Source organism: Alligator mississippiensis, chromosome 2 (assembly GCF_030867095.1).
Source record: "Alligator mississippiensis isolate rAllMis1 chromosome 2, rAllMis1, whole genome shotgun sequence".
NCBI lineage: Eukaryota > Metazoa > Chordata > Crocodylia > Alligatoridae > Alligator > Alligator mississippiensis.
Window position 1 is genome coordinate 103,966,010 of NC_081825.1, and position 26,619 is coordinate 103,992,628.

The following is a 26,619-nucleotide window of genomic DNA, read 5'->3' on the forward strand; positions in this document are numbered from 1 at the left end:
AACAGCATAAAGGCAATCTTTATGCTATTGAGAGCTCCAGGCCAGTGGAAACATATAGGAGCTAAGTTGGAAAATCCAGTAGTAAGAGCCTAAAAATAAAAAATAAATAAATTTTAAAAAAGCAATGGGATGATTTTGGGGGAGTGTGAGGATTAATACAACCAGCTGCTTCAATGGGATTTACCCTACCCTTAACTGTTCAGGAGATGATGTGAGCTCCTGAAGGCAATCTGTTCTACTGAAACAGTGTTCCCTCTGAGACCATGCAACTCTGCTCAGCCTATGCCATTAGAGTAAAGATGGGCCCTAAGAATCCCAAACTCATAGGACTTTACTTTCACCAGGACAAAATTTAAATGGCAGAAACTCCTGCTACCATATTTCCTCACATATAATACACACTCCAATTTCTAGCATCCAGTTTTTTGGGGGGGAAAAGGTACGTGTTGTATGTGGAAAAAATATGGTGTATTCACATGCTAATGACAGCCACTTTTTTCCTGGAGCTGAGACACGCATACTAATATGTTTTCTCATTTAATAGCAGTTCATCAAAAGGTACCTGAATTGATGCCCTGGGCATGATTAGGAGACTATTGGATATTTTAAATTAACAACTTCAGGCTCAGATGCTTATTTGGAGGGGATAAGGAGGCGATGACCTGTGATGGTGCTTAGCTGGCCACAAATGAAACCAAATAAGAGAACAATGGTCAGATTTCTCACTCTTCTGCTTCCACAAATATTCAAACCTACCAGAGTATTTAACCTATTTTAAATTAGGTCTTTTTGGCACTTTACTGAAGAAAAGGGCTGTCACCTGTAGGTCTAACAATGCAGCATTGTCTCCCCACAATTTCATACCATTGGCATTTCCAGCACTTCATATCCAGAAGCACAAAAAGAAAAATCAAATAGATGCTTGTTTATATTGGGTGGAAGCTCTGCTAAATTAATTTAGTTGTCATGAACAGGTACTATATGCATTACTTCCTAATGCTAAAGCATCATTCTATTATAGAATGACACAGCAAGACAGGAACAGGAATTAGCTCAAGATTTATCTTGCTACAAGATTATCAGTGCAAGGACATTTCAATGAGGAAATGAATAATTTGCTATTCTGATTATTATGATTAATTCTTTTATGTCAGCAGCTCCTGGCACAGCCATTGACAGACACAGATTTCAGGAGAGGAAAATCAGACTCCCAGAGCCAAGAACCCTAACAGGGAATGTAGTTCCACTAATAAAAAAATATGAAGTAATATTAAGAGATGAAACAAATAATTATGGCATTAAATATAATTGAAATAGCACGTGCCCTTTCTGCAATCTTTTAAGACTTTGTTCCATCACTTAATTATTTTGCCTATGAAGTATCAGTCAAGATCCACAGCTACTCATATTTCATTGGGCCAGGGTATTCACCATCAGAAGTTTCTAGGCCTCACAAAGTTAAGCCTGTATTACTAGGGTTAAATTCACAAACAACCACTATGCTACCTTGGTCAGTGTCCTTACTGCAGTGTTTGCCAAAGTCTGGACTGCACTCCAAATTACGGTCTGAAAGACAAGCCAAGGAAAACAGGAAAAGTGGAGGCTGAATGAAACCCAGAATGGTTCCATTTTTTGAAAAAGGATTCCACTTTTAAAAAGTGGCTTCCCTCATTTGCCTTCTAAGCATCTAAGCATCATATGACTGTTCCGGGTTGCAACCACCTCTAGGACATCCTAACTCAAGTCGGTCATAACCAAGGTGCTCTGGGAATTTAGCTGTTTTGACCTTAGACATATTCACATTTCCATACTTCCTACAGATTTGGGATGAGATCATTTATGAAAGCCGGTGAGTGGAACTCATTGATACTCCTGTAAATCCTCCTCCTCCTCCGCTAGAGATTTATTGTCTTCCAGCGCTTTCCAGAACCAACAAATGGAACAGCTTCTATTGAAATACATAAACCACCTTCTTGATTGACATTTCCATCCCATCTAGCTGTCAGAGATGAGCTAAAAGGTATAATTATGGCTATTTCTTGGTTCTATTTTGCCAAGAAACCCAAATTAGGCAATTCTAGTATGATTAAAGGCTGTACTTAATGGGATTTACACCATCTTTTTCTGATCTATAGTACAGTATGTATTTTCAGAACACCAGCACTACAGTATCCAGGTTGTCTGCAACAAGAAATATATATAAGGGATGCCTTCTGACAAACAGATTGTGCAGTAAATGTTATGAAGGGTTAGTCCTTAACTTCCAATTGTTATTGTATAACATCGTATTCTGCTGAGTCAACAGCTATGGTGACATCCTGGCCAAATAGCTTCTATTGCTGTAGTATCCAAGCTTCTCAGTCTTTCATATACTTACAGCACCCTTGTGAGATGCATAGATAGATATACTTACAATCCCCATCTTGTTTATGAGAAAGTAAGGGATAGAGAATCCTAAATTCCAGTCTTAGGAAGGAATCCAGTAATGATACCTTACCAGTCAACACTTTTAAAAGCGTAGGTGATAAAGTAAATACCTAATTAACTTTTGATCCCCACTTCCACCCCACAATTCCTTGATCTTTTAAGCAGGAATAATTCAACTAAACTACAAATGCATCAGATAGAAAATGGCTAATACTTCCCTTTTCAAAACTCTTAACTCTTTTTAAAAAGTGCCATGGTACAGCTGAGCAGATCAAAGCACCTGGCAATAATGCAAGGTGGAGCAAAATGGGCAACTTGAATGGGAAGGGAAGAGGGAGGGAGGACAATTTATGAAAAGCTAGGAAGAACTGAGCAGGAATACAGCAGGCAAGACAAAGTGTGTGCGCATGCCTGCGTGAAGAAGCCTGAAGGAAAAAAATACTTATTTGTAGGTACGCAATATAATTTCCAATTCTTTTATCTAAATTAAATTCTTTTAAATTTCTCTGAAACCATTTCTTGGAAGTGTGTGCGTGTACATGTGCACATGTGAAAGCAGCAAACTATTCCTAATATTTTGATTTAAAAATGACCAGTGTCCATTCCTACTGTGTGTGTCACCACTTCTTAGGTAGTTGTGACACTGTCATGTACCTAGCGCATCTGAACAGCATGATATTCCACCATGACTCATGCAACTATTTTGTCATCTTAATCACACCTAGGATGTTTGGTTCTTACTGAATCTTTACTTTTATTTTTCCTGCTACTATGTAAGGGGAAGGAATGAAAGAGATCAGTTGCTTCTTGACTCCACTGCAAATAATGACAATCTATATCAAAAGCAAGAGTGATGGATTTAATGCACAGTGGGCCCACGTTAGCATTTTTATTGTGATAACATTTTTTATTTTATCCATCTAGGTCATACCTTGGTGGTTGTGCATAACTTCTGTGCTTGATGTATAATGTTCAGAAAGGCAGGAAATGATAATGTTCAGGAAGCACATTGAGGGGAAAGATATTGATCTATCCTGCCTAAATTAAATAGTAATTATACTTGAATTTCAGTTTATATTTTGAGTGTGATGGCCTGCAGCAAGGGCTTTCCAAGTGTTCAGTATAAATCAATATTTATGAAAATCTGCTATGGAATGAAGCTGACTTTTATTATTTAGGTCAAAAAGAATACAATCACCCACTTCCACCATTACTATAAATTTATGAAACCAGATAACAGAATATAAATCAAAATTACTGAAGAAAAATAACTTAATTTCAGGAGAATAAATGGAAACAAATTTCTTTACATTCTCACAAGCCCAACTTAGCAGGAGAGAAAACATTAAGCTGTTACAGTTTGTCACATGGGATCAAAAACCACTACAGTGTTGTTCACCTGTTCTCTTCTACAAGCTGTCCCTTTATCTTGATTTCTTACAGCAATTCCATACTCTTTTGCCCTAATAAGCTTTAACACTGAAGTGCCTGGCAGAGCTATTCTAGTGTGTGTGCGCACACAATTCATAAAGCAAGCACTATATTTACTCCTTCCATGCTATGTACTTCCCAACAAGTAATCTCAGTCGTCAGGTTCCTCATAGTGGGCATAGCCACTAGCATAGGTCCTTCCTAAATTCAAGTTACTAAATAAATCTGTGGTCTCCGATTCAGAATCCTTCCCTCCATCATCATTGTCTTCCTCATCATCATCTTCTGCTTCATACTCATCATATTCATTGTCATGATCACCTGTATCCCCAGTCTTTGCAGATGAGAGGTTCTTCCAGTAGGCGTCATATCCAGAAGCTCCATCTGCCTCATCACCACCAGTCTGCCGGCCAAATTTCAGAGAGCGTGCTGCAGAGAGAAATGGTCAAATTCTTATTTCTCAGCAGTCATTAGATCCTAACTTATCAATAGTTGGAATAGTTGACATTTCTCCATCTCCTACATTTTCACCATCCCCACAGATTCAAGTTTAAACAGGAATTCCCAGGAAAATGGGTTCCTGAAAAAAAAATTATTTATTTTAAGATTTAATCCTAAAGCTCTGTCCTATGACATTACCTCTCTCCCCACTTCATCTCTCTTACTTAAGAAATGAGCCTTCACATCTACAATAATGTAACTGATTTCCCAATTAAATCATACATTTTCACCAATCCAGGACCAGGACTTTGGCTGTGGTATGGTAAATCATGACATGTACTGTATATATGCAGCACCTCGGATAATGTTTTCATGAGTAATCTATGTTGAATAAGCAGACTTCTATGAGCATCATCTAATAGACTTCCTGACTTTAGTAGCCTCCTTTTTAATGGTGAAATAAGCAGGGAGCGTTGAAATGAACAACAGTTCTTTGAAATTGTTTCTGAGGCCAAAACTTGAAAGTAATACACACAATTCTTACTGGTTTTAATATTAATGGTTTTTTAGCAGCAACTTTAACAAAAGAGATCCCATAGTTCAACCTCAGCAGCAAATAACTGAAACCAAACCCTCTCAAAAGAAATGCCCAAAGCTTCCTAACACATCTTAAAGCAATTAGTCTGAAAACCTATTCAGTATTCCCAACTATACAAACAGTCAGCCACTGACAGTAATATATGCTACCATTTTAACCAGGTGATCATTTTAAATTTCTAAGCACATAAAATAAGTCTCCTAGCAAACTGACTTGCTAAACCATAGAAATAGCATTTGTTCCATTAGCCTTTCAAGTACAGCCCTTACTTGACATGCTCAGATCCTTTGTCTGCTGAGTTTCATGTCCACATTTAGGGCAGGGAGGCTCTTTTCCCTTTTCTTGCTTAAAAACCTTGCTTCGTGTGTGATCATCACAGAAACAAGCCTGTAGGGTGAAAAATAGAATAATAAAAAGAATAAATGCTTTAATCATAACCACAGAATACTCTCTAGCAAGAAGCAGAAAAAAGAAAAGACATTAACAGAAACAGGGTAGTCTGGTTGAGACTAAAATTTCAAATAGATCTTTCTGTAGAAAGGCCAGAATTCATACACAATCCACACAGATCTGCTTCTACATTGGATTAAATCTATACATAGACACTGCCAAAAGATCAGCTGTGACAGGATGAGGCCCAGCACAGATCTACTTTGCTGGGCAAAACCCACTACACCCATTCTCCCGCATGTTTATCATGTGGGATAACGAGCAATGTTTCCTCACTTCCAGAAACATGCCCCTCTGAATCTCTAAGCATGGAAAGCTGGGGTTCTCCACTTAAAGAGATGCACCCTGGAGATCTCAGGAGTATGTCTCTGTAAGCATGGCACCTCAGATTTCCCCATTTCCAGAGACATGCCCCAGAGGCCCCATCTCCAAGTGCAGAAAGCTGGGAAGGCACTCCTGGGACCTCAGAGCATGCAGGATTGGGACCCTCAAACCATCTGCCACGATAAAGCAGCATAACATCCTACCTTTTGTCACAGCCATGAATTTGGGCATTTGTGGTATGACAACAGGTATGGATGTCTATATACTTTTGCTTTGTGCCACCTTAACATTTTTTATGGTAATACAAAAACAATATCTGTTTCTAGCCAAAGTTCCATTGCTGTCTGGAGAAAAGAAGCTGGATAGAGGATAGTCCTGAAGTCTTGGACTGTCTAGGTAGCTACCACCTAGCAAGCTGACCACAAGCAAGGGCTGGCCCCAGTCTGGGGGAGCAGTGCCCTAAGACATCCTGGATGTTGATGCAACAGTCCACGGCTTAGTTGAAAAATAAAACTAATCTGCCTGCCCTGTAGGGACGTATGCCCCTCATCCTGCTCAATGGCTACATGCCCTTCCTGCAACACACAGCCAAACTGCTGTGAATATCAATGAAAGGAAGGTACCAAAGTGAATTATTATCAATTAAACACCAATAATGTGCTCAGCATTGTCCAAGGTAGTCCCTACTCTAAAATGTGACTGTTCAGTTTGAGAGGCCCGGAGGAAGAGGTCAAATTAAAGGAGTTCACATGATGCAATGTATGGGGCTGATCTGAGAAAGTGGAAGCCAGGCACACTGGAATAGTGAGTAAAGCATGTATTCAGTACACAGCACCACTGCTAGCAAAGGTAAAAAGATGAGAAGAAATAAATGGGAGAAGAGACTGGCAAGATACACCAGACAACAGAACCTTCATTAGGGGGAGAAACAAGGTACAAAAACATGAGAGATGCCAAGTTCATTGGACAGTGCTATGAAGGAGACATTTAAAATTAACGTGCTGGCTAACGGTGTTCTAAAAGCAGTAGGAAGGGAGTGATGTGGCCTAAGGTCTGGGTGAGGAAAGACTTTTCCATAGTTGTTAGAGGCTTAGCAGATGGAATGACTGATAGGAAACTGTATGGGACCTGAGAACCTGGAGAGGTTACAGACGTCATGGTCCATGGACAAGTACTTGAGCAGCGCGCATGCACGCGGCATTTATCAGTGACATAATCAGCTACACCAGCCAAAAAAAGCCAACTGCTTTTCAATTTTCCTTTTATCGGTATGGACCAATATATCAATGCCCCTCTAATGAGCATCCTAATCACCTGTATTCTGAGTTGGCCTCTATCTCCCTCTTACCCTCCCCAAGATGAGTTTATGAACAGTTTTGAAAGGTTTTGGCTTTGTTCCACATCTAAACAAAAACAAATGCCAGAACCTTTAAATTCTTCGTGAAACTAAATTCTTGTTTTGGAGTTAGCTGCGGTAGTATGGAACTTATGAATTTTCTATATGTTGTAGAGGAAGACAAGCTAAAACTTGGCATCAGCCTGTGCATGTAGGAAGAATTAATCAAAGATATAGCTACTTTGAAGTGTCTTTGTTTTTACCTTACAACGGAGGCATGAATGCTGCCCAAGCCTGTTACAGGAAACACCTGTTGGAGAAAAGGGATGAAATCAGCATTTGAAAAATTCTCACTACAGAGCTGTTTCCCACCAGTGATGATTTCATTCCTTGTAAAAGTATAAATATACTACTGTATTTATTTTTTGAAGTCTGTAATACAAGTGTAGTATAAGGGTTGCAATAGTGCTCAGTCACCACACTATAGCAATAGATTGCATTTCACTCCATTTTATCCATTTTTTGAGAGTTTTCTACGATGAGTATAAATCTCATTTGGGCAGAGTAATTTAATACAGAAAGAATACAAACTGTACCTTCCCTCCCAAAACAGTTAACAAAAAAATCAACCACTTATTTTCCCACACTTTTACAAATAGGTTGGGGATTAAAAAAAACCTTCACAGCTTGTTCATAAAGTTATGCAATTTTTTTTCCTTGTGATCTCAAAAGCAGAAACGTCAAAGCTATGTAAACTTTCGGGTATCACAGTACCCCTCTTCAGGCCTCAAAAGCTTGCCTATATCTACCCCAACCGTGTATTTCATCCAATAAAAGGTATTACCCACAAGAATTCTTACCTCTCATATTTCATGGACCATCACAGCAACAGCATCCCTTCAAACACTACAAAAGCTATGTAATAATTTTAAACAGTAAGCCAGGGCCTAGTCCTGAATACTTTTATTTTCCTATTTGAAAGAGACTTGAGGATTTTGGCAGCTTGCAACTTCAAGCTCAAAATGGATAGTTTCATAGAGGACTCTCTGATGTCCTTATTAAAACCATACCTCATCATATACACTCACATACATAATCCAGCATAATTATGTTGGAGACAAATAGCAAATATACAAACAGCAAAGAACAAAATTGGGTTAAAAGTATCCTTTTAAAATCCAGATTGCTTAAATGTTCCACCGGAGGCAGTATTGTAAATGTCATAAAATAGGATTTTATGGATGCTGCAGTGTAGTAAAGGTACCCCTCAGGAATCACTACAAACATTTTATCATGTATATTTATGATCAAGCTATCATAGTGCCCGCCTTGGGCATGAACATGATGGCTGCTGCCTTCTCAGAAAGATAACTGGAGAGTTAGGAATATGTCATACATTTAAATAGATAACACTGTAAATGGCAGAGAGAAGTAGTTGGTTGTGTCAGTCTGCAATTATGCACTAACTTCAAACTAACAATGTAACTGATAATACCATAAATGGCAGATAGTATATACAGTGTTCCTGTGGGATAATTTATGCCTTTGAAAGTTTTATTTTACTGATATCAACTTTATGGAATACAACTTTTTCATGGCTTGAGTGGAATTTTTGCCACACTTTTGGATTACATTTAGATTTAAGATGAAAGGTAAAATTGTACCATAATTGCACTGTCATGCACAAACAGAGCCCATCTCTCTACTAGGACTCCACTTCGTTGTAGAGTGTGAAATACGGTATAAGCATTGAAAAGCAATGCCATCATATGGGGTGACATCATATCTGTAAATTTAAAAGACTAAAAGGGAAAAAAAAATGTCCCTGTTGAGCTACTCCAGTATTACTTTACAGGAAGGCATCCTGGCAGAATACATTAAGAGGAACTAATCAAGGCTTGAACAACATTTGGAAAGGTAAAAATGGGATAAGAAATTAAAAGTAAAGATTTAAAAAAATGATAAATTTAAAAAAGGGGGAATACTTTGAATCGTGATTGTGGCGGCAAAGTGCCCCCACAGGCTAGTGAGGGAGAGAAGGGAGGACCCACAAACCCCAGACCCCGAGAGCAAGCCCCCAGAGGGGCATACGTACCGGCTGAAGAGCAGCGGGAAGAGGAGCCGCATCCATGGCTGCAGCCGCACGAACCGCCATTACGCCGGTTCTGGCAACAGCTGTTCCCGGCGCGGTGAACAGCTGAGCCAATCCCCGCGGCCGTAGCGGCCGCGGCGGGAAGGTTTAAAAACACCGGCAGGACAGGGAGAGGGGGAGAGCCAGGGAGAGAGAGTACGGGCGGGCAACCCGTGCTGCGGGCTCTCACACAGAACAGAGGACCCAGCCTGCGGGTCTCAAGCAGGCAGCTTATCTAAGAGCTGTACGCCTTTCGCGAACAGCAGAGTGAAAGGCGGTCAGAGAGTGCAAGCCGAGGCACTCTCTCAGTATCCTGAAGCGGCTGACGCTCAGGAGGCAGGGGAGCGCTCTGCTGCCGGTAGGAGAGGGGAGACAGCGGAGGCTCCAGGAGGGAGCCGGAACCAGGGGGAGCACCCATCAGCTCCTCCTGATTTGGAGGAGTATTTTCTGTAAAAAGGGAGGAAGGAGGAATCACTCCCAGCAGGAGGGAGAACGACCGGGAACCGGGGACCCGGTCTGAAGCCGTCATACAGGGCCTGGAAACATCTGGAACGTATCACCCAGCGGTTGGCGTGTGGACGGGGTGTAGGGGAGGCAGAGCCCCGTGGACCACCACGTCACTCAACCGTGAGTAGCACCGTCTATCGGGAGGCCCCACCCAGGATAAAGATCTCCACTGTAGACCCCTCTAAAGGTAATTGATTACATCCAAGTCGTGACAGGTGAGTTGAGGGGAGGGGCAACACCCCGATAGGCCAGGCGGAGCTAGACACAGGCTCCACAGTGATAGACAATTAATGTAAAAAGCTAAGTAACATTCAAAACAGGACTTGATATTTAAAGGGCTAACAAAACTGTCCGAGTAATAATTGCAAGGATTAAAGAAAAAGTGAAACCAAACACACTGATGTTTTGGACTAAATATAAACACATTTAACAGCACACTTCATGTTCTAATGAAGAGGAAGTAGGAGAAAAAGGTTTCCCCAATGGACAATCTACTTGATAGATGCCTACTGGATCTTCTTCACTTTCCACTCTAAAACTGGATTCCAGTCCTGGACCGACATTGAACTATTTATACCATGAGGCTTACACTGTATGGCATATCAAAGTTCCAAAGTGGACACGTAAAATGCCACTTTTTACCATGTAACCAGGTGTTATTACACATGAGGAACAAGTGAATCTGCTTAATGTTGGTGGAAGGGGCTTTAAAAAAATAACTTACATTTAAATGTCTCTGCCTCCAAAACTTGGCAGCTGGCTTGATGCTCAAACTGATCATCTTCACAGAGGAAATTATGGCAAAAAGAACAACCAAATATTCTGCCTCCTGCAAGATTTATTCAGACAAAATAGCAACAACAATGGCATGGGTTAAAAAACTCTTACACATAAAATATAGGCAGCTTTACATAGTTTGAATAAAGATAACTTTTTCCTCCTGTCACTAAATGCTTAAGTGGAAAATCCTACATTAAACACGGTCACCTAGCTTCACACTGAAAATACTACATATCATAACATTACTGGCTGTGTTCATTGCTTCACATTTACAATGTCCTGTAATTTCATTCTTCAAGTGTTTTGGATTGATTTACAGCTGAAAAAAACATTGGATTCGGCCATTTTTGGGCAGACTCCCTCCACTTTGGGGCCCCTACTTCTCCCCCAAAATGTTTTAGGTAGGAATGGACCCTCTACAGGAACTCCACACCTGAAAGTTGCTGTGGTTTGATCAGACAGCTAGAAGCCAAGAGAAACAAAATACTTTGGAAGGAAAGAAGTGAACCACCAAGACAGCCACATTTTTGCTACTTGTTGGAGTGATGTAATTCTGGACAAGACATTCAGTGTTGAATTCAGTATAAATGTCTAAGTAGACTACATAAACTCCTCTGCTGTAATTAGACCCTCATTACCTATATGCTCTTAGGCAAGCAATTCAACTTCCCACAGTTAGCTCAGCATCCTCCCCTTTTTACAAATAAGTTGTTTCCCAGGTGTGTTGGAAAGATAAGTTTGTATTTGTGAAGTGGTTTTGAGAAAGTAAAATGCCATGTGTAATCTAAGCAACATAACCAACAAGTTATGGTTTTCTTATTTTCAGACTTAAGCAACTTACCATGATCCCAAACACCTCTTTCACATTCAATGCATTCTGCATCCGCAAGAGGGCAGATACAAGCATGTGTACTGAGACACTTCCTGCCATGGCATACCCAAGCTTCACAGAAGTCACAGATAGCACCCTGCAGTATAGAAAGACAACATCTTTGACCTTCCTTCAAAACCAAAACTAATTTTGGTTTCTGTGCCTATACACCCACTCTGAATATCAGCAGGTTCATTGCAAGGTATGGTGGGTGTAATCTGGGGGAAAGCCAAGGGGAAGGGGAGGTTATTGTGTCTTGCTTTTTCTCCCCAATAGCTAGAAAAGCATGAGTTTGCCAATTAAGTCATTTCAACGTTCAGCTATTATGTTCTTAACATTCATATCTACAAGACTTAGGTTGCTGCTGTTTTCTTTTTATATCTTGACTCATGCATGCAAACCAGTATTCTCCCAGATAACTTATGGGTGCAATTGCGTGAAGTAATGCAAAAAACAGATGCAACTTAGGAGAAAGGCCAAATTTAATTCATTTAAACTAAAATCATAGCACTACATGCAGAATAGCACACCACAGTACATTTTAATCTTAGCATTTAACAAACTAAAATGTCCCTAATTCCCATAAAAATATTCAATAAACTGTGTACATATGGCTTCCACAGAGTGACATCCATATTAAAAGAGTGTAATGCAATATACAGTAAAACTTATGGAGTTTACAGAATCAATGGAATGAACTATTGTATTTAAAGCAGAGTGGTATTATTGCAAAAAGTCCATTAAATAAGGGAGACAGCATGAAGAACACATTTAATTTAATTTTCTATAATCACAGCTTTTCCCAACTGTTTCAGCTTTTCAACTTCTCTGGCAACAGTCACATTTAAACAAATGGTTTTATTTTGAAGTGTCTGCATGCTGACGGGGGGGGGGGGAATATGCTTTACTGGATAAGGCAGGATGTTAGTTTGATCTGGCTCCACAGCATCTGTATAAATCGGGTGATTCAGCAGGGCTTTTTTGGCACTTTTATCTAATAGCTGGTTAAATCAGCTATGAGTTAAGTGTCAAAAAAGCCCCGCTGAAAGCACCAGATCTGTACAGATGTTGGGTGAGCTGGGTCCAATTAACACGATGCCTTTTCTGGGCATATGCTGGGTTTGGCACGGGGCTGCATGGAGTTTAATAAACCCCCCCCCAAAAACTGGTGCTTTACATGTCTGTAAGCAACTTTTGTATCACTGACATGTAAGGAATAGAATAAGAAAAACAAATTACTGTAGTCACTGTAAATATTAGTTAAGGTAAAAATACTGCTCTGTTATTGCACTGTAATTCTGTTGACTTCAGGGGGTTACTCTAAATTTGTACTGTTTTAATGAAGTGTGGAAGTTTGCTTTTAATCATTAAGCCCCTACCCTGGTTGACCCAAATGATAAGCTTTAGCTTTACACATGTGAATAATCCCATTGAGCTCAACAGGGATACTCATGTATGTAAAGATATTCAAGTATAACACTTTACAGGATCTGAGCCTAAAATATCATGAGTTAAGTATGCAGTCTTATGAAAAAGCGGTGTACTACTGTGAATTGAGAAGAACACCTTGTGTTGTGATCTTATATTACCCTTTAGAAAAAGTCAGATATTTTTCTGTAGCATTCTGCATATTTCTCTTATTCCAAAAGATGGAATGGCTTGGTATACATACCACCATTGCAAGGCCAGTACTATATACACCAGCATGTTTTATGACACAATCTGAAGACTTCATCATGCACTTTGTTTTGCCTATTAAAAAGACAAACAAAATAATTTAGGAAAAAAAGGAATGACAATGTAGTAACACCCAAAAAATAGGGAATGCAAGCAAACAATTTCTTAAATACACGTAGGGTAAAGAACATGCCAAAAACCTATAAACACCAAACACTACACAACACAACACATCCCTTTGCTTCTCTAGGGAAAGTGTTTTTCTTATTAAGCATTTACGACCATATATTTTTCGCCACACTCTTGAGACTAACCAAAGGCAGGGAATTTTATCTTACACCATGTTTTGTAGCAAGCTGAGCATATGGTCAACATCTCACAGCTCATAAAATGACATCCAAAAAAAAGATTTTATTCATATTTATTATCATACTTAAACAGCTAGACTGCAGAGCGTAGCAAATCAAGTGAGAAAGTGCTACATTTAGCTTTGACCATGAAACATTAATTCTGCCCCCTCATTATGTGACCATCCTGAGTAATAAATAAGATAGGGTCCTGTAGAAAAAAATAAATACATGACCATGTATGCAAGGCAGTACTATAATGCATATGTACAAGGGGGTAATTAGTGTTGCACAGACAACCAGTATTCTGGCATTTAACAACTTGATTTTGCAACCTAAATAACGCGCATGTGTTTTGGTATGTAATACCATAGTATTCCATTGAAAAAGAATAAAACTAAAGGCTTGGATCAAACTTCCAATTGCTACTAGGTCAAAGATGTGATGTTTTTCCCCTCCAGCCCAGAGGCATGTAACTATTCTGGCAGCAGACCTAGTATGTTTGCAGTTATAGTATGACAACAGACCTAGTGTATTTGCACAAATGTCCTTCTGTTAGCACAGACTTTTCTGTTAGAGAAACTGGTTTAAGCTCTGCTGCCAGGAAAATTGTACTGCTAGTGTACGCTTTGTGTCCATATAGCAAGACTGCCAGTATAGCTCTGCTTGGTCTATTGGTTAAACCCTTTAAAGTGTGTATAAGGCCAACTTCTATCATGGCCCTAACATTAGCCAAGAGCAACCTCCTCCAAGTACCATGAATGCGCCAAGTTCACTTGGCAAAACTGTGGTAGGTTATTCTCAGCAGTTGCCCCTCAGCTCTGGGAGGCCTGTCAGAACCCAAGGCTGGACATTTTCCAAAAGTGCTATAGGACCTTCCCATTTGAGCAGGCATTTAGGAGACAAGGTTAAATTGGGATTTATTTTTTTTTTAGGGACTGTTATTTTAACATTCTGTCAGCTTTTATAAGTTGTTTTGTTCTCCCCTATGAACCATCCTGAGCCCTCTTTGGTAGCATGGTGCAGAAATCAAAAATCAAATCAATCAAATTCTATCCCCATTATGTATAATCATCAGAGTCCTACAGTACTTGACTTCCAGAGATTACCTGCCAGTAGGAAATACCACTGGTTGCTAGGTGCTTGGTACAGAAAGGTGGCTGATCTCTCTCCAGCCTAGTCCTCTCTTTCCTTTTAGAAGTCCAGAGAAGTTTCTGCCCTAGGTGATGCTGCTAAGGAACTGGAGCAGTTCTCACAGGATAGACCACTTCCTCCACCAATGCTACAATTGCTGCTGTGACTGCCACCACAATTCATTGTGTTTAGGGGCCATGCAGGCACAGTCTCAGCCCAGCTTCTAGGAAAGTCTGCACTTGACTATTGTTTTGGCAGGCTACCAGCATTTCCCAGTGCAACACAAGTGATGGAGAAGTAATGGTCATTTGTAACAATTTGTACGTCAGCCAAACCTGAAAGGAATGTCATGGGACAAATGGAAGGTATGGCTTTAATCCCAGGGCTTTGGTTCTGCCAAATTTCAGAGGCCTGCTGCAAAGGAAGGAGGTGCTAATATTAAAAAAGATCCATAGACTATTTTATAAGCAACCTAATCTTAGGGGTGGCTACCTTCTCCCATGTGGTGACAGTTGAGTACCAGACCATTCTGATAAGTCTTTATGCTGGAAAATCCTGGAAACTGATGGCTTTTTGTAGACTATTATTAGAAGCACTTTTTTCTCCATAAACATTTTACAGATCAAGATAAATTCAACCAGCTGCAGTCAATTTACAACACACAATATACCACAAAAATAAAAAAAATGCATTTTCTCCGCTTTAGCGTATGACACAACGGAGGTTTGAGAATTCTGATATATGATGGAATGTCATTATGCACTAATGGCCTAATTTTCAGAAGTGTTCAGCATCTGCAGCTCTAAAGTAGTCATTGAATATCAAACCAGAAATATTCAAGCCACTTGATGACAGACAGAAAAATATGTGAAACCTTGTTAAAACAGGAAGCAACATTAATTTGCAAGTATAACCCATCAGCTCATATTTTAAGCAAGCAGCAATTTAAACAAGATTTTGTGCATGATCCAAGGCCCAATGATGGCAATGGAAGTCTTTCCAGGGACTTTGAACAACTTTGGATCAGACCTTCTGTGTACCTATATGTTGTTCACAGCAAGTTGGACAGTATCAACACACAAAGTAAATAATATACTACTGATTTAATTTATAATAAGAAATGATCAGCAACCATAAAGTTGTCATAAAAAGATGCAATTCTTCCCAATTTAAAGAGCAGCTTTTTGGCAGTTGGTTGCTTTAGTAACTTTGGGCTCGGAAACAAATCCCAGAGCCATTTATTCTGTCATAACAAACGCCAAAAAAAAGCATTTTCTATAGGGTAACTATCAAAGACAAACCAAAGATCCAATACTGAAAAACCGGCTGAGGCCAATGGGGTCAAGTGATATGCACAAAAGTTAGCAATATCAAGCCCCAAAGGGTGCATCTCAGCTAGTACAATAGATTGGCTCTTAGTAAAATTGCTTTACAAGAACCGTAGATAAAATAAAAGGGAATTAACAGCACAAAGGGGTCAGTATAAGCAATGCATTCCCTTTTGCCATTTAAACTCACCACATTGTGCACAAGTAGGCAACTTCTGGACAGAGTTACAGAAGTAGCAAAAGGCTCTGTTCTTCTGTCGTCTTGTCACATAGGAAAAAAATGAAATAGTATTACACAATCTCAAAGTGTAACTAAGGCCAAAATGCTGGTTATAAAACAAAAAGCATGTTTACTTACCTTTGACATTTATCACACTCCTGCAAAATGAAAATAATAGATTATTTTTCCCACAAACACAACATACATAATGTACAGCTTTTTTACCGAGTCTGAATTAATTGATCCTGATTTGGTAACATATTCTTAAACTGACATTCTTATTTAAATGCAATTATTAAACAAATAATAACATAAAGCAGTGGTGCCCAAACTTCTGGCCCCGTGGCTAGATGACTGGCACAGGGTCAGTCCATGGGCCAAATCCTACGCCGACCTAATCCAGCCTCATGCCATGTACCACCCCAATCCAGAAGCCCCAGGGGATGAATGATATGGTTCAAGGGGCTGGATCTAGCCCACTGGCTACAGACTGAGCATACTTTCTAATTTAATTTAGTCAACATACATTTTATCAATGGTTTACAAAAATGTAAAACTTGATATCAGAGACCATTCTAATTACTTTACCATTGAGGCATTACAAGGATGTTTAGCTAAATCGATGTTGCCTTTGGAAGCTCTTATCTGCTTTTCACGCTCTCGACGATTCTCAGCTTTCTTGCGTGCACCAGTCTTCTTTTTAGGCATTTTTCACGTTCTGTAAGAAACAAATATTTAGATAGATGGGTGGAGAGATGTACACATGCACAATATGTGCATACACATTTCATAGGATCAGAGAAAGCAGGGCTGGAAGGGACCTCATAAGGTGATCTAGTCCAGCCCCTGCTCAAGGCAGGATCATCCCTGACTAAACCATCCCAGCCAAGTGTCTGTCTAACCTGTTTTTCAAAGTTTCCAGCGATGGAAATTCCACAACTTCTCTAGGTAGCCTGTTTCAATACCTGACCAGTTATAGTCAGAAAGTTCCTCCTAATCTCAGCATTAATTCCCCTTCTGCAGCTTGAGTTTATTGTTCCTGGCCCTATCCCACAGATCCACAGAGAGAAGAGCCCATCTCCATCCTCTCTATACTCAGCCTCCAGGTATTTGAAGACTATCCCCCTCAGGCTTCTCCTCCAGGCTAATTAACTCTAGTTCTTTCAGCCTTTCCTCAAAAGTCTTGCCTTTGAGGCCCCTAATCATTTTTGTGTCAAACTCTTTCCAAACTGTCCACATCCTTCTTGAATTGTGGGGCCCAAAACTGAATCCAGTACTCCAGGTGAGGCCTCATCAGTGCGGAAGGGAGTGGAACAATCACTTCCCTTGATTTACAAATGACACTCCTGTTAATACAACCCAGAATGATGTTGACTTTTTTTTTTGCAGCACGAGCACACTTGCTTATATTCAGCTCTGGTCATCATAACCCCCAATGTCCTTCTCTGCAGTACTTCAATCTAGTCAGCCATACTCCAGTCTCTATTTGTACATGCAATCATTCTATCCCGAGTATAGGACCTTGCACTTCTTGTTGAATCTCATCTCATTGATCGTGGACCACTTCTCTAGTCTATCCAAGTCATTGTGGATCCTAGCCCTGCCCTCTGGACTGTCCACAATTCCACCCAACTCTGTCATCCGCAATCCAAGTCATTAAATGAAGATGTTGAATAATACTGGACCCAAGACAGACCCCTGGACATCTCCACTTGATACCTCCTCCCAAGTACATATTGAGCCATTGAGGACTACTTGCTGAGTACAAGGATCCAAACAGCTACCTTACAGTATTTTTATCTAATCTGTATTTCCTTAGCTTGTTAATGAGAATGTTGTAGGAGATGGTGTCAAAAGCCTTGTTAAAGTCAAGGTATATTACATCTTCTGCTCTCCCCTGATCCATAGAGCCTATAACTTTATCTTAGAATGAAATCCGATTGGTTGGGCATGATTTGCTCCTGGTGAATCCACGCTGACTGTTCCTGATCATCTTGTTCAATTCTAGGGGCTTCACAACAGATTCCTTGAAGACCTGCTTCACGATCTTTCTAGGTATACAGGTTTGGCTGACTGGTCTGTAGTTCCCAGGATCCTCTTTCTTCCAGGCCCTATAAAGGGCACAGGAGCAAGCCATCCCAGTGAGATAGAAGTATGAGAAGTGAAACACATGGCCAGCCTGGCTAGGCATCAATCTCTTAAGTGAACTGAATCTCAAAACAGGAATGCTGTAAAAAAAGTAGAAATCTGATCATAGTACTAGGGAACAGCATGCAGGATGAAAATTAGGAAAGGCAAGGTACAATCTGATAAGCAACTGGCAAGGGACAAAAAAGGCAATAACAGGGATTCTACATGTATGTTAAAAGTAAAAGGAAGACCAAAGAAACAATAGGTGCTTTACTGAATGCAGAAAGCAATCTAGTTACAGATGACACAGGGAAGGCTGAAGTAATTAATGTTTTTTTTTGTTTGGGTTTTTTTTTTTTTTTAGAATCACAGAAAATTAGGGTTGGAAAGGACTTCAGGAGGTCATCTAGTCCAACCCCCTGCTCAAAGCAGGACCATCCTCAATTAGATCATTCCAGACAGGGATTTGTCAAGCTGGGCCATAAAAGCCTCCAAGGATAGAGATTCTACCACCTCTGTGGATAATTTGTTCCAGTGCTTCGCTACCCTTCTCGTGAGATAGGGTTTTTCCTAATATCCATCCTAAACTTCCCTTGCTGCAACTTGAGACCATTGCTCCTTGTTCTGTCATCTCCCACCAGTGAGAAGTCTAGCTCCATCCTCTTTGGAACCACCCTTCAGGTAGCTAAAGGCTGCTATCAGATCCCTCCTCAGTCTTCTCTTCTGCAGTCTAAATAAACCCAGTTCCCTCAGCCTCTCCTCATAAATCATGTCCCCCAGTCCCCTCACCATTTGCACTGTCCTCTGCTGGACATCCTTTCTGTAGTGGAGGGCCCAACACTGAACGTAGTGCTCCAGATGTGGCCTCACCGGCGCTAAATAGAGGGAAATAATCACTTCCCTTGATCTGCTGGCAACGCTCGTACTAATGCAGCCCAGTATGCTTGTAGCCTTCCTGGCAACAAGGGCACACTGTTGACTCATATCCAGCTTATTGTCCACTGTAACCTCATCCTTTTCTGCTGAGCTGCTACTTAGCCATCTGATTTCAAACCTGTACTGGTGCATGGGATTCTTCCATCCTAAGTGCAGGACTTTGCATTTTTCCTTGTTGGACCTCATGAGATTTTTTTGCCCAATCTTCTAATTTGTCAAGGTCACTCTGAGTCCTGGCCCTACCATCCAACGTATCTACTACTCTCGACTCCCCTCCAGCTTGGTGTCATCTGTGAACTTCCTGAGAGTGCACCCCATACCATCTTCTAGATGGTTAACGAAGACATTGAACAATATTTTAATTTAGTCCTTACAAATAAGGGCAGCTACCAGATGTTGAGTGCAGTTTGCAGCAAAGATGGGGAAGGAGACAGTCTAAAATAGCAGAAGAACAAGTTAGAGATTACTTAAAGAAGCTAGTTGCTTTCAAGTCAGCAGGGTTGGACCCAAGGGTACTGAAGGAATTAGCTGGGGTAATTTCAGAGCCATTGTCTATCTCTTTGAGAACCCATGGCCATCTTTAAGAATGGGAAGAAGGAGGATCCAGGGAACTATAGACCAGTCAGCCTGACCTCTATACCTGGAAGATCATGGAGCAGGTTTTCAAGGAATCTGTTGTAAAGCACCTAGAGGAGAACAAGGTGATCAGGAACAGTCAGCATGGATTCACTGAGAGCAAAACATGCCTGAACAACCCAATTGCTGTCTATGATAAAATGACAGGCTCTGTGGATGGGAGAAGAGCAGTAAATGTGATATACTTTGACTTTAGCAAGGCTGTTGCCTATAACATTTTTATTAACAAGCTAAAGCAGGGGTTGGCAATCTTTTTGCAGTGTCAAAACACCCGCAACCTCAACTTGTAATGTTGGAGGTGGTCTGCAGGGGAGCCACAAGGGGCCTGATCCTTTTTGTGGCAGTGCAGCCCCAGCCCCTTGCCCGCTGACCACCCCAAGGCATGTGTGCACCTCCCTTCATCAACGAGCTGGGCCAGGGCTCTGTGGACCCCCGCACAACCACTTGCAGCCTCCTGACTACCTACCCACAGCTGGCCCAGGCTCTGGGCAGGCCCCTGCCACCCACCATGGAGCCTGGGCTGCTTGCAGCAGGGAGCCTGCAAGCAGCCATACCGGGATCTACAGAGCCCTGGCCCAGCTCATTGCTGGTGGCGGGTGTATGCACGTCTTAAGGCAGACAGCAGGGAAGGGGCTAGGGCTGCACTGCCACAACAAAGGTTGGCCCCCTTGCACTATCTGCCCCAAGGCACATGTGCCAAGCAAAATGCCTTCGTGTGCCACACCCTGACACGCATGCCGGAGGTTGCCTCCCCCTGAACTAAGGAAATACAGACTAGATTAGCACACTGCAAGGTAGATACATAACTGGTTGTACTAATCATACTCAATGAGTAGATCTCAGTGGCTCAATGTCTAGTTGGAAGGAGGTATCAAGCCAGGCTCCCCAGGGGTCTGTCCTGGGTCCAATATTATACAACGTCTTTATTCATGATTTGGATGATGGGACTGAGTGCAGTTTAGCACATTTGTGGACCACAGTAAATTGGGGGGGGAGTTGCAGAGACTTGGAGGACAGGCCTAGGATCCCAAATGACTTGGACAGAATGGAAAAATGGTCTGCAAATAATCAAATGAAATTCAACAAGGCCAAGTGCTGCACTTGGGATAGAATGACTGCATGCACACAGAGGCAACCCAAGCAAGGTACAAATCAGCCCATGTGGGCCCCCTGACCCCCATTCCGATCCTGGACCCAAAGAAGCTGCCATCACCACTGGCAGCCGTGCCAGGAGGAAGAAGAGTAGCAAGCAGCTGGACGTGGAGCCACTGCTCTGCCCGGCTCCACGCCAGCACTGCTTCACCTGGCTCCGCAAGGCCCCCCAAAGCGCGGGGCCTGAGGAGGTTGCCCCGATTCGCCCCCACCCGGGACAGCCCTACATGCACAAATAACGACTGGTTAGGTGCAGTACTGCCAAAAAAAACCCCTATGGATTACAATAGACAGTATGCTGATATGAGCCAACAGTGTGCTCTGCTCTTGTTGCTAAATAGCCTAACAGCATTCTAGCCAGTATTAACAGCAGTGTCTTTTGCAAATCAAAGGATTCTTCCGCTCTGTTCTGCACTGGTGAAGCCTCATGTTGTTTACTGTTCATTGAGTGAAGAAAGGTTTAAACATGCATGGAGATTTAACCATTGGAGTCATAGGGGACAGGCCTAGGTACATTGGATTCAAGCTGCAGTAGAGGGAATTAAGGTTGGCGATCAGGAGGAACTTTCTGATTATAAGGGTGGAACAAGCATTGGGACGGGCTCCCTTGAGAAGCTGTGGAATCTCCATTCCTGGGAATCGGCAAAAGCAGGTTGAACAGATACTTGGCTGGGATGGTTTAGGCAGGGATGATCTGGCCTTGAGCAGGGGCCTGGACTAGATGACCTCATGAGATCCCCTCTACCCCTACTTTCCTGTAACCCTCTTCTACTCCAAACAACAGTTATTAAACTGTTAGGATGTCTGGATACCTTATGTCTGTTTTCGCCTGGAAAAGTCCCAAGATAAGTAGCTAGGCTTGTCCTACTGTGAATGGTCAGGAATAACCCAGAGCAGCCATTTAGGCACCTACCTCCACCTAAACTCAGTGGGTGTATTTTCCATAACAAAATAACTCTTTTTTTGCTCCCTGCAGGTAAACAACTTTCATTATTTTTCTTCTTGTTTTTGGTCTCTTTGGAATTAATTTTGAGAAACTGATTGAAATCCTGTGACTATAAGAAGTCATTGTAGAGAGATTGTTTTTTTTCAAAACTGAGAGAGAAATTCACTATACAAGAGTGAACCAGTGTGCCTGTGCTGAGCCCCAGTAAAGTCAGTGGTGCTGCTAATATGCTTAAATTTAAGCAAATAAATAAGCAGTTGAAGATTTGGTGCCTTCAACTGCAGGAAAGAAATGTTCTGCCACACATTTCCCAGCACAGTGGGATAAAGAGTATAGTAACTTAAAAATTATCATCTGGGGTAGAAAAGTCTATCTTCCCCCAATAACAGAAGCACTACATTATCTTGAATAAATATTAAAATCTGCTTTCTGATAGCCTATATAAATCCATTTGTTCACCCGTTAGCATTTCCACCACGTTTAAATTGAATTAGAGTGTCAGATTTTGTACTCAGAACTGTACTGCTGAGCCGCCTGCTGGCAACTATCATTATTCTGCAGAATGACATTTATGATCTGCAGAGCCCAATATCAGATTGTAGACTAATTTTTTCCCCGCTTCAATGCTGATTTTAACAATAACAATGACTGTTTAGTATTTGTACATAAATTTCTCATTTTTTACTTCATATTCAGAGGCACTACAATGACACTTTTGAATGAAAAACTTTACATTTCAATAACATTTGAATATGCAGGAAGTGACAAATGCTTAAGATGGGATTTTAAAGAAAGCTGAAGTAAATGGGGAAAAAAAAAAAGATTGGGTTTAATAAATCAGACCAAATTAAACAACCCTTTCAAGCACCGTGCAACAAATAATAAACACCAACACACTGCCAATCATGCTGACCTGCTCTCTCTCACTGTGATCACTTTTCTTGTCTCTATCCATCTTATGTCTCAGCTTGTCTACTTGGGGTTGCTGTAGCCACGGCAGCAAGGTTACAGTGGCCAGGCCTCCAAATGTAGAAAGACCTCTTCTGCCACTGCTGTGATAGTAGTTCTGCTGGCAGAAGCCTCAGGGGGCAGATCAAGGCCCCCACAGTGAGGGAGGGAGAGAGGCTGGGGCAGGCACTGCTGGGGTGGGACAGGATGGAGCCGTGAGCAGTTCATGCGGAGAGTGCAGGGGGGGCGGCTCCTGTCCTACATGCACCCCAGGAAGGCATGGAGGCTGTGCACCCCCAGATCTGCACGCAGGGAAGGGTGGGCTCAGGCCAGGGGCTGCACTGGGCTCTTCCTGCGGAAGGCTGGGCCAAGCTGTGCAGCGGTGGTGCTGGAATGGGGCTACGGCAAATTTTTGGGTGGCTGCAGCCCCCCATAACCCTCTCTCAGCACCACAGCCATCCACACCAAACAGAGCCCGGCCCAGCCCCCAACCCTGGGAAGAGTCTAGTGCAGAGCCTGCCCCACCCCATGCACAGATCTGGGGGCACACACCCCCTGTGCCCTCCCAGGGTGCATGCAGGGCAGGAGCTGCTCCCCCCTACCCCGCCCCCCTCAGACTAGCCACTCATGGCTCTCTCTGGCACCCCGCCCAAGCAGTGCCTGCCCCTGCCCCACTCCCTCCCTCACCACAGGAGCCACGATCTGCCCCCCTTCCCCCCACACCAGACTTACCAGCCAGACCCTAGTCTCCAACCTGCCCAGCTGCATATCGGAGTCTAATCAGTATCAGCCAATATGGCTCCTTAAAAATCGGTCATCAGTATAGGCTCAAAAAACCTCTACTGGTGCACTCCTAACGGGGACAGTCCCCTTTCTTCCCATCGAAGCCATTCCATTGTGCAGGTGAGAATTCAGGATCCATTGGACTAGAGAGAGCAAGTCTATGTGGGCATGCCTCTGTAGCCTAGTGGCTTAGGGCCTTGGCAAAGAGGAATCCTGTCTTCCTGTTACTGCTCCAAAGACCATTCAAGCATTTTATCTAGCAACTGTTTCATGCAAAATGCATACACAGTATTTGGTGCCTAGATGCTGCCAAATCTCATCACACAGGCATAAGTTCTGTTATGTGTCTGGCTCTATCCATTTGGCCCCAAAATCCTGGGAAACCTGTGGCACATATGAAGAGGATCATAAGAGCAGAACTCCCAGTGGCCTATTTTGATCACTGCATTCCCTTCATTTTGGCTGGTAATGACAGTTGTTCTAAACCACGATATGATTTTGACTACACTGAATAGCAGTAAGAAACCATATATTTGAGATACTACAGGACTGTGCTTACACATACACAAACATAAAAAAATAAATTGTTTCCCTCCAAAGAAAGATCAAAGTTCTTGCAATTGCAAAATCCAAGTGTAAATGCCTGAAATAGATCCTCCTGATTCACATGCATGCCCCCTCTGCTCCCCTCCCAAGACTTATTAGCAATTACAACTGCACTTCAGAACTAAGCCAAAACGGAGTTGCCCAGAGAGTTCACCAGGCCCATATTTTCAGAAACATTTGATGCCAGAGAGAGTTACATGAATCCACTGAACTCGTGCAACTTGGCATTTATATTACTCAGTATAGTGATTTTGCACTTATTATTATTTATTGTACTGCACAATAGTATGTAGTGCCCCATGAGCTTCATTATCTAAATGGCTCACTCTTCATGGACTAAATCTGTTCAAGATTTCCACAGCTAAGTCTCTCAGGGGCCTGCTTCCCTTTTATTTGAGAGGTACAATGGCTATATGGTCATTAGCTGCTTGTTTCCCCACAGCACATAGAAATCCCATCTGGTGCCAATAAAGAAAACTTCCCAGCATTCCCACCCTCTCTGTTATTAGACTAACCATCAAAACTGTGTTTGAACACGCACCGTCAGCTGTGTTTAGGGCTTTATTCCACCAAGCAGTACTTCAGCATATTGTTTTCTGAAGATTTTTACCCCAGGTATTTCATCCCAGCTCAGCCAGGCCACTGACCTCTGGAAGGCAACAGCAGCAAGCCTAAATGAGCTTGCTTGTTAAATGGAACAAGCAATGGAGACTATTGGTCTGAGTTGGAAACAGTCACGATTGCTAGTAGCGTTGGAAACCTTTCCCTGCTCCTAGGTGCAGCCTCAAATGGCAGGCTGTCACACTGTCAGCTATCTGGTGTCTTTCCTAAACAGACTGAGCACAACACAGCAGGGCGGGCAAAACAAATAAAGAGCTGCCTCAGGAATGTGACACTGAGAATCAGGACAGATTTTTTTGAAAAACAGGGCAGAGGTTGATGATTTACATGGAGCTTAATAAATCACCCCCTGTTGCACTGGCTCCTTTTCCAGACTGGTGAGATCTCAAGAGGGGTTGTCTGTATAGTGGATCTGGGGCAGGCCAGAGCAAAATCCCAGAATTCTGGCTTCCCTAAGCCATGGTGCTGTTTCGGGGTAAGGCCTGAACCACTGCTTAAAGTACTGTTATTTTTTTTTAAACAAACCCACTCCTCATCTCCAGTTTCTGTGGTGGATTAAAGGGGAGAGGGATTTGGAAATTGTAAGGAGGCCCCGCTGGGAAGTTGCCAGGAACTGCAAACTGAGCATTAAAGAAGCCAGGAAAGTGAAGGTAGGTGCTGGTTACATTTGCAGACACTGCAACCCCTCGCCATGGGGCAGAGGGGGAGGTAAGAACGGCCTCCCCGTTCTCTTTCCGAACGCTGAGACACGCGCCGAACGCTGCGGAGCCCAACGTTCCATCGCCGCTGCCCTCGGCTGCTCCCAGCCCCCTGCGCTCCGCTCACCTGACTCCGCTCCTCCGGCAGCCGCCCGGCTTCCTCCCCTGTAATGCGTGTGCGGAAGCCGGAACTGGTCCCTTCTTTGCCGCTCTCGGCTTCACAAGCACCCGCTCTCCAGGCAGCCTCTGAGGTTCCGGGCGACAACCGCGGCTGGATCGCTTCTTCTATGCCTCGGCTGGCCCCTAGTGCTACCTCGAGAGTAGCAACCAGAGCTGCTGCAAAAGTCAGTGTGACACTTGATCCCCTATGCCTTGCATCCACTCAAAGCTCCCTTTAACTATCTGCAGCAGGGACCTGGTGCATCTGAGAAATATAAATATATATATATAAAAAATGAGAGACGGGAGATATTCAGTAGGAAAGTTTGTCGATTTTTATTTTTTTAAATTCCGTAATCCGTGGCCATACTATTTGTGTGGATGGCTGGAGTGAGGTGGGATGGTTTGGGAGCAACACAAAAGGCAAGGAGAAAAGTAGGCAGGAGCCCAAGAGCAAGGTTTGGAAGACACGCCCTTCAAGCTCTTAACTTGGAGGCAGAAGGTAAGAAATCAAGCAAAAGATCTGAAAGCGTAGGTAAGAAGCAGGAGGGTGGGTTTTGATACACACCTTCAAATACTAAAATGTTATAGGGCATGCAGGAACTTCCAGGAAAGGGGGGAAAAAAGAAAAAAAACCCTCTAAGTGTTGTCACACAAGGATTGGAAAGACTAGTACAAAAAGGGAAATACATGGCTACAAAAGGAAGGCTCACCCTGAGAGCAAGGGCAGTTGGCAAGTCAACAGAAGCAAAATAATATTGGCTTGTATTTGTATCTTTCCTGACAGAAGAAAAGAGCGTGCTTGCTTTCTGAGTATAGCGGCATTAACAAGTACACAGCTATTCCACTTTGTTCTCATGCTTTAGGAACGGGCTGCCCATAACTGGGTCTGTGGATTAGGTGTACCTGTGTTTAGAGAAGTCACAAATTTCCTTCATCACATTAACTACTGCTTCTAAGTAATAAATATATTTTTCTTTTGAAGTAGAATATATTTCCAAT

At 42.3% G+C, this 26,619-nt stretch overlaps 2 protein-coding genes across 2 annotated transcripts in view; one reads left to right on the plus strand and one right to left on the minus strand.

The window, feature by feature from the left end:
- The window catches only part of RNF150 (ring finger protein 150), a 307,968-nt gene that overhangs the window by 7,558 nt on the left and 273,791 nt on the right, over nucleotides 1-26,619 (plus strand). The window lies entirely within an intron of this gene.
- Nucleotides 3,576-25,710, minus strand: ZNF330 (zinc finger protein 330). Its single transcript, XM_006264066.3, has 10 exons — nucleotides 25,586-25,710; nucleotides 16,591-16,720; nucleotides 16,141-16,160; nucleotides 15,973-16,043; nucleotides 12,969-13,048; nucleotides 11,267-11,393; nucleotides 10,370-10,474; nucleotides 7,271-7,317; nucleotides 5,167-5,284; nucleotides 3,576-4,287 (listed from the first exon to the last, which is right to left on the minus strand). Exons 2-10 carry the CDS (start codon nucleotides 16,708-16,710, stop codon nucleotides 4,010-4,012), a joined length of 966 nt encoding a protein of 321 aa, XP_006264128.1. The 5' UTR covers nucleotides 16,711-16,720; nucleotides 25,586-25,710; the 3' UTR covers nucleotides 3,576-4,009.

Excerpts from the sequence above, each read along its gene's own strand:
- ZNF330 (XM_006264066.3), bottom strand. The coding sequence starts at position 16,710 with ATGCCTAAAAAGAAGACTGGTGCACGCAAGAAAGCTGAGAATCGTCGA. Across the intron at positions 11,394-12,968 it reads GTACTGGCCTTGCAATGGTG|GGTGCTATCTGTGACTTCTG; the intron begins GTATGTATACCA and ends TCTATACTGCAG. Across the intron at positions 10,475-11,266 it reads AAGAGGTGTTTGGGATCATG|GAGGCAGAATATTTGGTTGT; the intron begins GTAAGTTGCTTA and ends TAAATCTTGCAG.